We start from the raw sequence: 12874 nt of genomic DNA on the forward strand, positions 1-12874 counted from the left end.
CACAACACCATTCTCTCACTCCACCATTCTCTCACTCCACCATTCTCTCACTCCACCATTCTCTCACTCCTTGCACGCTGCCTTACTGTGGGGAGAGAGAATCCGTGGCCTACGTTACCGTTGGTCTTTTTCATTGAAGTAAAACGAAAGTTGGAGAAAACTGAGTAGGCTATGCCAATAGGGCCCGATTCAGACTGAGTAGGCTATGCCAATAGGGCCCGATTCAGACTGAGTAGGCTATGCCGATAGGGCCCGATTCAGACTGAGTAGGCTATGCCGATAGGGCCCGATTCAGACTGAGTAGGCTATGCCGATAGGGCCCGATTCAGACTGAGTAGGCTATGCCGATAGGGCCCGATTCAGACTGAGTAGGCTATGCCGATAGGGCCCGATTCAGACTGAGTAGGCTATGCCGATAGGGCCCGATTCAGACTGAGTAGGCTATGCCGATAGGGCCCGATTCAGACTGAGTAGGCTATGCCAATAGGGCCCGATTCAGACTGAGTAGGCTATGCCGATAGGGCCCGATTCAGCCTGAGTAGGCTATGCCGATAGGGCCCGATTCAGACTGAGTAGGCTATGCCAATAGGGCCCGATTCAGCCTGAGTAGGCTATGCCGATAGGGCCCGATTCAGACTGAGTAGGCTATGCCGATAGGGCCCGATTCAGACTGAGTAGGCTATGCCGATAGGGCCCGATTCAGACTGAGTAGGCTATGCCGATAGGGCCCGATTCAGACTGAGTAGGCTATGCCGATAGGGCCCGATTCAGACTGAGTAGGCTATGCCGATAGGGCCCGATTCAGACTGAGTAGGCTATGCCGATAGGGCCCGATTCAGACTGAGTAGGCTATGCCGATAGGGCCCGATTCAGACTGAGTAGGCTATGCCGATAGGGCCCGATTCAGACTGAGTAGGCTATGCCGATAGGGCCCGATTCAGACTGAGTAGGCTATGCCGATAGGGCCCGATTCAGACTGAGTAGGCTATGCCGATAGGGCCCGATTCAGACTGATTAGGCTATGCCGATAGGGCCCGATTCAGACTGAGTAGGCTATGCCGATAGGGCCCGATTCAGACTGAGTAGGCTATGCCGATAGGGCCCGATTCAGACTGAGTAGGCTATGCCGATAGGGCCCGATTCAGACTGAGTAGGCTATGCCGATAGGGCCCGATTCAGACTGAGTAGGCTATGCCGATAGGGCCCGATTCAGACTGAGTAGGCTATGCCGATAGGGCCCGATTCAGCCTGAGTAGGCTATGCCGATAGGGCCCGATTCAGCCTGAGTAGGCTATGCCGATAGGGCCCGATTCAGACTGAGTAGGCTATGCCGATAGGGCCCGATTCAGACTGAGTAGGCTATGCCGATAGGGCCCGATTCAGACTGAGTAGGCTATGCCGATAGGGCCCGATTCAGACTGAGTAGGCTATGCCGATTGGGCCCGATTCAGACTGAGTAGGCTATGCCGATAGGGCCCGATTCAGACTGAGTAGGCTATGCCGATAGGGCCCGATTCAGACTGAGTAGGCTATGCCGATAGGGCCCGATTCAGACTGAGTAGGCTATGCCGATAGGGCCCGATTCAGACTGAGTAGGCTATGCCGATGGGGCCCGATTCAGACTGAGTAGGCTATGCCGATGGGGCCCGATTCAGACTGAGTAGGCTATGCCGATGGGGCCCGATTCAGACTGAGTAGGCTATGCCGATGGGGCCCGATTCAGACTGAGTAGGCTATGCCGATGGGGCCCGATTCAGACTGAGTAGGCTATGCCGATGGGGCCCGATTCAGACTGAGTAGGCTATGCCGATGGGGCCCGATTCAGACTGAGTAGGCTATGCCGATGGGGCCCGATTCAGACTGAGTAGGCTATGCCGATGGGGCCCGATTCAGACTGAGTAGGCTATGCCGATGGGGCCCGATTCAGACTGAGTAGGCTATGCCGATGGGGCCCGATTCAGACTGAGTAGGCTATGCCGATGGGGCCCGATTCAGACTGAGTAGGCTATGCCGATGGGGCCCGATTCAGACTGAGTAGGCTATGCCGATGGGGCCCGATTCAGACTGAGTAGGCTATGCCGATGGGGCCCGATTCAGACTGTAGGCTATGCCGATGGGGCCCGATTCAGACTGAGTAGGCTATGCCGATGGGGCCCGATTCAGACTGTAGGCTATGCCGATGGGGCCCGATTCAGACTGAGTAGGCTATGCCGATAGGGCCCGATTCAGACTGAGTAGGCTATGCCGATAGGGCCCGATTCAGACTGAGTAGGCTATGCCGATAGGGCCCGATTCAGACTGAGTAGGCTATGCCGATAGGGCCCGATTCAGCCTGAGTAGGCTATGCCGATAGGGCCCGATTCAGACTGAGTAGGCTATGCCGATAGGGCCCGATTCAGACTGAGTAGGCTATGCCGATGGGGCCCGATTCAGACTGAGTAGGCTATGCCGATGGGGCCCGATTCAGACTGAGTAGGCTATGCCGATGGGGCCCGATTCAGACTGAGTAGGCTATGCCGATGGGGCCCGATTCAGACTGAGTAGGCTATGCCGATGGGGCCCGATTCAGACTGAGTAGGCTATGCCGATAGGGCCCGATTCAGACTGAGTAGGCTATGCCGATAGGGCCCGATTCAGACGCAAGGAAATCAAGCCTTTTTTTTATGCACTTCTCAGTATTTGATTTCCAGTAGATTTCCTTCTGGCTTTTTCTACTCTTGGACCTGAATGCATATAGATATCTGGTACATTCAAATCTTCCCGGTTACGTTGTCCTAACGGAAACCCTGGTGTGTGTGTGTTTCCTTGTGTGTGTGTGTTTCCTGGTGTGTGTGTGTTTCCTGGTGTGTGTGTGTTTCCTTGTGTGTGTGTGTTTCCTGGTGTGTGTGTGTTTCCTGGTGTGTGTGTGTGTTTCCTGGTGTGTGTGTGTTTCCTGGTGTGTGTGTGTTTCCTTGTGTGTGTGTGTTTCCTTGTGTGTGTGTGTTTCCTGGTGTGTGTGTGTTTCCTTGTGTGTGTGTGTTTCCTGGTGTGTGTGTGTTTCCTTGTGTGTGTGTGTTTCCTGGTGTGTGTGTGTTTCCTGGTGTGTGTGTGTGTTTCCTGGTGTGTGTGTGTTTCCTGGTGTGTCTGTGTTTCCTGGTGTGTGTCTGTGTTTCCTGGTGTGTGTGTGTTTCCTTGTGTGTGTGTGTGTTTCCTGGTGTGTGTGTGTGTTTCCTTGTGTGTGTGTGTTTCCTTGTGTGTGTGTGTTTCCTGGTGTGTGTGTGTTTCCTTGTGTGTGTGTGTTTCCTGGTGTGTGTGTGTTTCCTGGTGTGTGTGTGTTTCCTTGTGTGTGTGTGTTTCCTTGTGTGTGTGTGTGTTTCCTGGTGTGTGTGTGTTTCCTGGTGTGTGTGTGTTTCCTTGCGTGTGTGTGTTTCCTTGTGTGTGTGTGTTTCCTGGTGTGTGTGTGTTTCCTTGTGTGTGTGTGTTTCCTTGTGTGTATGTGTGTTTCCTGGTGTGTGTGTGTGTTTCCTGGTGTGTGTGTGTTTCCTTGTGTGTGTGTGTTTCCTGGTGTGTGTGTGTGTTTCCTGGTGTGTGTGTGTGTTTCCTTGTGTGTGTGTGTTTCCTTGTGTGTGTGTGTTTCCTGGTGTGTGTGTGTTTCCTTGTGTGTGTGTGTTTCCTGGTGTGTGTGTGTTTCCTGGTGTGTGTGTGTTTCCTTGTGTGTGTGTGTTTCCTTGTGTGTGTGTGTGTGTTTCCTGGTGTGTGTGTGTGTTTCCTGGTGTGTGTGTGTTTCCTGGTGTGTGTGTGTGTTTGTGTGTGTGTTTCCTGGTGTGTGTGTGTGTGTGTGTGTTTCCTGGTGTGTGTGTGTGTTTCCTGGTGTGTGTGTGTGTTTCCTTGTGTGTGTGTGTGTTTCCTGGTGTGTGTGTGTGTTTCCTGGTGTGTGTGTGTGTTTCCTGGTGTGTGTGTGTTTCCTGGTGTGTGTGTGTGTGTGTTTCCTGGTGTGTGTGTGTGTTTCCTGGTGTGTGTGTGTGTTTCCTGGTGTGTGTGTGTGTTTCCTGGTGTGTGTGTGTTTCCTGGTGTGTGTGTGTGTTTCCTGGTGTGTGTGTGTGTTTCCTGGTGTGTGTGTGTGTTTCCTGGTGTGTGTGTGTGTTTCATGGTGTGTGTGTGTGTTTCCTGGTGTGTGTGTGTTTCCTGGTGTGTGTGTGTGTTTCCTGGTGTGTGTGTGTGTTTCCTGGTGTGTGTGTGTGTTTCCTGGTGTGTGTGTGTGTTTCCTGGTGTGTGTGTGTGTTTCCTGGTGTGTGTGTGTTTCCTGGTGTGTGTGTGTGTTTCCTGGTGTGTGTGTGTGTTTCCTGGTGTGTGTGTGTGTTTCCTGGTGTGTGTGTGTTTCCTGGTGTGTGTGTGTGTTTCCTGGTGTGTGTGTGTGTTTCCTGGTGTGTGTGTGTGTGTGTGTTTCCTGGTGTGTGTGTGTTTCCTGGTGTGTGTGTGTGTTTCCTGGTGTGTGTGTGTGTGTTTCCTGGTGTGTGTGTGTGTTTCCTGGTGTGTGTGTGTGTTTCCTGGTGTGTGTGTGTGTTTCCTGGTGTGTGTGTGTGTTTCCTGGTGTGTGTGTGTTTCCTGGTGTGTGTGTGTGTTTCCTGGTGTGTGTGTGTGTGTGTGTTTCCTGGTGTGTGTGTGTGTTTCCTGGTGTGTGTGTGTTTCCTTGTGTGTGTGTGTGTTTCCTGGTGTGTGTGTGTGTTTCCTGGTGTGTGTGTGTGTTTCCTGGTGTGTGTGTGTTTCCTGGTGTGTGTGTGTGTGTGTTTCCTGGTGTGTGTGTGTGTTTCCTGGTGTGTGTGTGTGTTTCCTGGTGTGTGTGTGTGTTTCCTGGTGTGTGTGTGTGTTTCCTGGTGTGTGTGTGTTTCCTGGTGTGTGTGTGTGTTTCCTGGTGTGTGTGTGTGTTTCCTGGTGTGTGTGTGTGTTTCCTGGTGTGTGTGTGTGTGTGTGTTTCCTGGTGTGTGTGTGTGTTTCCTGGTGTGTGTGTGTGTTTCCTGGTGTGTGTGTGTGTTTCCTGGTGTGTGTGTGTTTCCTGGTGTGCAGCGGAGAGGAAGCCTCCTCTGTTTAATATGAACGCCATGAGTGCCTTGTACCACATAGCGCAGAATGAGAGCCCTACACTGCAGTCCAGAGACTGGTGAGTGTTACAGACACACACACACACACAGCCCAATATCTTTTCATAAGTAGATAGCGTTGTACCACATTAGCTGTCATTTCTATCATTGGTGGATTTTACTGTTACTTTAATTGTCTTGCCCCTGATCTCTCTCTCCCCCTCTTTTCCTCCTCCCTCGTTTCCTGATTCCTCCTCTCTCCCCCTCTTTTCTCCCTCCCTCGTTTCCTGATCCCCCCCTCTCCCCCTCTTTTTCCCTCCTCCCTCGTTTCCTGATCCCCCCTCTCTCCCCCTCTTTTCTCCCTCCCTCGTTTCCTGATCCCCCCTCTCTACCCCCTCTTTTTCCTCCTCCCTCGTTTCCTGATCCCCCTCTCCCCCTCTTTTTCCTCCTCCCTCGTTTCCTGACCCCCCCCTCTCTCCCCCTCTTTTTCCTCCTCCCTCATTTCCTGATCCCCCCTCTCTCTCCCCCTCTTTTTCCTCCTCAATCGTTTCCTGATTCCCCCCTCTCTCTCCCCCTCTTTTTCCTCCTCCATCGTTTCCTGATCCCCCCTCTCTCTCCCCCTCTTTTTCCTCCTCCCTCGTTTCCTGATTCTCCCCCTCTTTTTCCTCCTCCCTCGTTTCCTTATCCCCCCTCTCTCTCCCCCTCTTTTTCCTCCTCCCTCGTTTCCTGCTTCTCTCTTCGCAGGACGGATTACTTTAGAAACTTTGTTGATTCCTGCCTTCAGAAAATCCCCCAGGATAGACCCCACTCTGACCATCTACTGAACGTGAGAACACTTTCAAAAATAACTGTCGACTTAAACAAGATAACCTACCCTCTCCTTAAACACCTTTCTTCCTTCCTTCCTTCTCTCTCTCTCTCTCTCTCTCTCTCTCTTTCTTTCTTTCTCCCCCCCCCCCCTCCGTAGCACGTGTTTGTCCAGCGGGAGCGTCCAGACTCCGTTCTGATGGATCTGATCCTGAGGACCAAAGAGGCGGTCAGAGAGCTGGACAACCTACAGTACCGTAAGATGAAGAAGATCTTGTTTCAGGAAGCTCACAACGGACCACAGGCTGAGACACAGGACGGAGACGAGGTCTGTGTGTTCAGGGAGGGAGGGTGTGTGTGTGGGGGGGGGGTCTTGTTCCAGTTGTGATTTGCTTTGATGATGATTTCTCCATACCGTCAGTTCTAACCAGAGTGGAGGCAGCGTCATGACGCTGATCACACTACCTGACCAATCTCTGTCTATCTGCCTATGTCTCTTGTCTCTCTCCGTATTTTGTCTCTCTCCGTGTGTGTCCGTGTGTCTCTCTGTCTCTCTCTCTCTCTCTCTCTCTCTCTCTCTCCGTGTGTGTGTGTCTCTATCTCTCTGTGTGTGTCCGTGTGTCTCTCGCTCTCTCTCTCTCTCTCTCTCTCTGTGTGTGTGTGTCTCTGTCTCTTTCTCTCTCTCTCTCTATCTCTCTCTGTGTGTATCTCTCTCCGTGTGTATGTGTCTCTGTCTCTCTCTGTGTGTCTCTCTCTCCGTGTCTAGGAGGTGGAGCACGGTGCAGGTCGTACAGACACAGTGAACAGTGTGGGCAGTAACCAGTCCATCCCCAGTATGTCTATCAGCTCCCAGAGCAGCTCAGTCAACAGTCTGAATGAAGCAACACAGGACGACCGCAGTGAGCTGGACCTGATGGAGGGAGACCACACGGTCATGTCCAACAGCTCTGTCATACACCTCAAACCAGTGGGTCTACTATACACACACACACCGCTATATACACACACACACACACCGCTATACACACACACACACACCGCTATATACACACACACACCGCTATATACACACACACACCGCTATACACACACACACCTCTATATACACACACACACCGCTATACACACACATACACCGCTATATACACACACACACACCGCTATATACACACACACACACCGCTATATACACACACACACACCGCTATATATACACACACCGCTATATACACACACCGCTATACACACACACACCTCTATACACACACACACACCGCTATATACACACACACCGCTATGTACACACACACACACACCGCTATATACACACACACCGCTATACACACACACACACACCGCTATACACACACACACACACCGCTATGCTTTTGAAATCGGCCCTAATTAATCGGCCAAGTGACCCCAAACTTTTGAACAGTAGTGTATATACAGGGCATTTGGAAGGTATTCTGACCCCGCGTTTTGTTACATTACAGCTTTATTCTAAAAATGGATTAAATACATGTTTTACCTCATCAATCTACACACAATACCCCATAATGACATCACAATACCCCATAATGACATCACAATACCCCATAATGACATCACAATACACCATAATGACAAAACAAAAAAAATAAAAAACGTAATTTTTTTTGCAAATGTATTAAAAATAAACAACAGATACCTTATTTACATAAGTATTCAGACTTTTTGCTATGAGACTCGAAATTGAACTCAGGTGCATCCTGTTTTCATTGATCATCCTTGATGTTTCTACAACTTGGAGTCGAACTGTGGTAAATTCAATTGATTGGACATGATTTGGAAAGGCACACACCTGTCTATATAAAGGTCCCACAGTTGACAGTGCATGTCAGAGCAAAAACCAAGCCATGAGGTCGAAGGAGTTTTCCGTAGAGCTCAGAGACCGGATTGTGTCGAGGAACAGATCTGGGGAAGTGTTCCCGAAAAATGTCTGCAGCATTGAAGGTCCCCAAGAACACAGTGGCCTCTATCATTCTGAAATGGAAGAAGTTTGGAACCACCAATACCCTTCCTAGAGCTGGCCGCACGACCAAACTGAGCAGTCAGGGCCTTGGTCAGGGATGTGACCAAGAACCCGACGGTCACTCCGACGGCGCACCAGAGTTCCTCTGTGGAGATAGGAGAACCTTCCAGAAGGACAACCATCTCTGCAGCACTCCACCAATCAGGCCTTTATGGTTTTGTGGCCAGACGGAAGCCACTCCTCAGTAAAAGGCACATGACAGCCCGCTTGGAGTTTGCCAAAAGGCACCTCAGGCCACGAGAAACAACATTCTCTGGTCTGATGAAACCAAGATTTGAACCCTTTGGCCTGAATGTCAAGTGTCACGTCTGGAGGAAGCCAGGCACCATCCCTATGTTAAAGCATGGTGGTGGCAGCATCATGCTGTGGGGATGTTTTTCAGCGGCAGGGACTGGGAGACTAGTCAGGATAGAGGCAAAGATGAACAGAGGAAAGTACAGAGAGATCCTTGATGAAAACCTGCTCCAGTGCGCTCAGGACCTCAGACTGGGGCGACGGTTCACCTTCCAACAGGACAACGACCCTAACCACACAGCCAAGACAACGATGGAGTTGCTTCGGGACACATCTCTGAATGTCCTTGAGTGGCTCACCCAGAGCCCCGGACTTGAACCTGATCGAACATCTCTGGAGAGACCTCAAAATAGCTGTGCAGCGAAGCAACCCCATCCAACCTGACAGAGCTTGAGAGGATCTGCAGAGAAGAATGGGGGAGAAACTCCCCAAATACGGGTGTGCCAAGCTTGTAGCTTGGGTCTCAATACTTACCTGATATTTCCTTTTTTCCTTCTTCTTCGTATTAAATTTGCTAAAAATTCTAAAAACCTGTTTTTTCTTTGTCGTTATTGGGTATTGTGTTTAGATTGATGAGGAAAACAAACCTATATCGTCAAAATCAAATCAAATCCAATTTATTTATATAGCCCTTCGTACATCAGCTGATATCTCAAAGTGCTGTACAGAAACCCAGCCTAAAACCCCAAACAGCAACCAATGTGGCTAGGAAAAATTCCCTAGAAAGGTCAAAACCTAGGAAGAAACCTAGAGAGGAACCAGGCTATGAGGGGTGGCCAGTCCTCTTCTGGCTGTGCCGGGTGGAGATTATAACAGAACATGGCCAAGATGTTCAAACGTTCATAGATGACCAGCAGGGTCAAATAATAATAATCACAGGCAGAACAGTCCATTCTAGAATCCGGCTGTAACGAAATGTGGAAGAAGTCAAGGGAACTGAATACGTTCCCAATGCACTGTATATCTTTAAAATAAATTATTTTGCTCTGAAATCTTGGGGGGGCCAAATAAAACCACCCGCAGGCCAAATTCAGCCCGTGGGTCGTCAGTTGGGGAATCCTGTCTAGTCTTTTATTATAGTACTAGCTGTCAAATATAAACAATTTGACAGAGGTAATGAACTGTCCAGGGATCAGCACAGCGATAAAACAGGACCATGAAATCAAGAATACAGACAGACTCTATCTTAGGTAGGTTCTATCTCTACCCCCAAAAATATGTTATGAATTATATATTTTTCTCAAGAAGTTAATTGTTTGAGAAGGTTTGAATCCTATGTAACCTGCCTACACATTTGTTTTCTGTACAAATTGACCAACATACTAGTAGGTCAAAGCTGTGTGATGGGTAACCTTGGTAACCTTGGTAGAGCATGATGATGGGTAACCTTGGTAACCTTGGTAGAGCATGGTGATGGGTAACCTTGGTAACCTTGGTAGAGCATGGTGATGGGTACCCTTGGTAACCTTGGTAGAGCATGGTGATGGGTAACCTTGGTAGAGCATGGTGATGGGTAACCTTGGTAGAGCATGGGGATGGGTAACCTTGGTAACCTTGGTAGAGCATGGTGATGGGTAACCTTGGTAACCTTGGTAGAGCATGGTGATGGGTAACCTTGGTAACCTTGGTAGAGCATGGTGATGGGTAACCTTGGTAACCTTGGTAGAGCATGGTGATGGGTAACCTTGGTAACCTTGGTAGAGCATGGTGATGGGTAACCTTGGTAGAGCATGGTGATGGGTAACCTTGGTAACCTTGGTAGAGCATGGTGATGGGTAACCTTGGTAACCTTGGTAGAGCATGGTGATGGGTAACCTTGGTAACCTTGGTAGAGCATGGTGATGGGTACCCTTGGTAACCTTGGTAGAGCATGGTGATGGGTAACCTTGGTAGAGCATGGTGATGGGTAACCTTGGTAGAGCATGGGGATGGGTAACCTTGGTAACCTTGGTAGAGCATGGTGATGGGTAACCTTGGTAACCTTGGTAGAGCATGGTGATGGGTAACCTTGGTAACCTTGGTAGAGCATGGTGATGGGTAACCTTGGTAACCTTGGTAGAGCATGGTGATGGGTAACCTTGGTAGAGCATGGTGATGGGTAACCTTGGTAGAGCATGGGGATGGGTAACCTTGGTAACCTTGGTAGAGCATGGTGATGGGTAACCTTGGTAACCTTGGTAGAGCATGGTGATGGGTAACCTTGGTAGAGCATGGTGATGGTAACCTTGGTAGAGCATGGTGATGGGTAACCTTGGTAGAGCATGGTGATGGGTAACCTTGGTAGAGCATGGTGATGGGTAACCTTGATAACCTTGGTAGAGCATGGGGATGGGTAACCTTGGTAGGGCATGATGATGGGTAACCTTGGTAACCTTGGTAGAGCATGATGATGGGTAGCCTTGGTAGAGCATGATGATGGGTAACCTTGGTAACCTTGGTAGAGCATGGTGATAGGTAACCTTGGTAACCTTGATAGAGCATGGTGATGGGTAACCTTGGTAGAGCATGGTGATGGGTAACCTTGGTAACCTTGGTAGAGCATGGTGATGGGTAACCTTGGTAACCTTGGTAGAGCATGGTGATGGGTAACCTTGGTAACCTTGGTAGAGCATGGTGAAGTAGACGTGAAGTTCCCTTATTTTTTGGCTTCAGACCAATGCCTACTTGTCACTTTAAAATTGTATGATATGTGATGATGAAGATGTTGATGATTATTTTCTTGGCCAGGAGGAAGAGGAGGGTCACCATGAAGACCCAAAGGTGCGGGACAGTCCCACTGAGCCTCCTGACGCCCAACCCCCCAGGAAACACTACAGAGAACGCAACAGAGAACACTTTGCTACCATACGCACTGCCTCACTGGTGAGACCACACACACACTCTGCCTCACTGGTGAGACCACACACACACTCTGCCTCACTGGTGAGACCACACACACACACTCTGCCTCACTGGTGAGACCACACACACACTCTGCCTCACTGGTGAGACCACACACACACTCTGCCTCACTGGTGAGACCACACACACACTCTGCCTCACTGGTGAGACCACACACACACTCTGCCTCACTGGTGAGACCACACACACACACTGCCTCACTGGTGAGACCACACACACACACTGCCTCACTGGTGAGACCACACACACTGCCTCACTGGTGAGACCACACACACACTCTGCCTCACTGGTGAGACCACACACACACACTGCCTCACTGGTGAGACCACACACACACACTGCCTCACTGGTGAGATCACACACACTGCCTCACTGGTGAGACCACACACACACTCTGCCTCACTGGTGAGATCACACACACACTCTGCCTCACTGGTGAGATCACACACACACTCTGCCTCACTGGTGAGACCACACACACACACTGCCTCACTGGTGAGATCACACACACACTCTGCCTCACTGGTGAGATCACACACACTGCCTCACTGGTGAGATCACACACCCACACTCTGCCTCACTGGTGAGATCACACACACACTCTGCCTCACTGGTGAGATCACACACACACTCTGCCTCACTGGTGAGATCACACACACACTCTGCCTCACTGGTGAGATCACACACACACTCTGCCTCACTGGTGAGATCACACACACACTCTGCCTCGTTAGTGAGTCGTCTCTCTCTCTTTCTGTTTTTTTATCTCTCCATTTGGAAACTCCTTCTCTAAATTAGAAAAACCACTTGACACCTTCGACACAACAACAGTAAGTTTAACATAACCTTCTCTCTCTGTCTCTCTCTCTCACTCTCCCCCCCCCCCCCCCCCCCCCAGGTGACTCGTGAGATGCAGGAGCACGAGCAGGACAGTGAGCTGAGGGAGCAGATGTCTGGCTATAAGAGGATGAGGCGGCAGCACCAGAAGCATCTGATGGGTCTGGAGAACAAGCTGAAGGCTGAGATGGACGAGCATCGGCTCCGTCTGGACAAAGAGCTGGAGAGCCAGAGGAACATCTTCGCCCAGGAGATGGAGAAACTGGTCAAGAGACATCAGGCCGCTATGGAGAAAGATGTACGGAGATAAGAGAGACACACACACACACAGAGACACACACACACACACACACAGAGACACACACACACACACACACAGATAAATACTTCACTACATGTAATTTTGTCCTCGAAACAGTGAGATGCAGTGTCTGTGATACAGCCTGGAATCGAACCAGGGTCTGTAGTGACAGTGAGATGCAGTGTCTTAGACCACTGAACCAGGGTCTGTAGTGACAGTGAGATGCAGTGTCTTAGACCGCTGAACCAGGGTCTGTAGTGACAGTGAGATGCAGTGTCTTAGACCGCTGAACCAGGGTCTGTAGTGACAGTGAGATGCAGTGTCTTAGACCGCTGAACCAGGGTCTGTAGTGACAGTGAGATGCAGTGTCTTAGACCGCTGAACCAGGGTCTGTAGTGACACTGAGATGCAGTGTCTTAGACCACTGAACCAGGGTCTGTAGTGACAGTGAGATGCAGTGTCTTAGACCACTGAACCAGGGTCTGTAGTGACACTGAGATGCTGATGGATTGAATTTCTAAATCCTTATTTGGCCCTGGAGTCACCTCTGTTATACACTCTCCACACAGAGGACAGAGAACGAGTCACCTCTGTTATACACTC

At 50.1% G+C, this 12874-nt stretch overlaps 1 protein-coding gene across 1 annotated transcript in view; it reads left to right on the forward strand.

Annotated features, from left to right (window-relative positions):
* Positions 1-12874, forward strand: part of LOC139417929 (serine/threonine-protein kinase TAO1-like) — a 51743-nt gene that overhangs the window by 23964 nt on the left and 14905 nt on the right. Inside the window, exons 9-14 of the mRNA XM_071166921.1 lie at positions 5044-5137; positions 5802-5883; positions 6025-6192; positions 6631-6831; positions 10960-11094; positions 12032-12268. Of these exons, the coding sequence (XP_071023022.1) occupies positions 5044-5137; positions 5802-5883; positions 6025-6192; positions 6631-6831; positions 10960-11094; positions 12032-12268 (917 nt within the window). The remainder of the gene's footprint in view (positions 1-5043; positions 5138-5801; positions 5884-6024; positions 6193-6630; positions 6832-10959; positions 11095-12031; positions 12269-12874) is intronic.

Source organism: Oncorhynchus clarkii, chromosome 10 (assembly GCF_045791955.1).
Source record: "Oncorhynchus clarkii lewisi isolate Uvic-CL-2024 chromosome 10, UVic_Ocla_1.0, whole genome shotgun sequence".
In the NCBI taxonomy this organism is placed as follows: domain Eukaryota; kingdom Metazoa; phylum Chordata; class Actinopteri; order Salmoniformes; family Salmonidae; genus Oncorhynchus; species Oncorhynchus clarkii.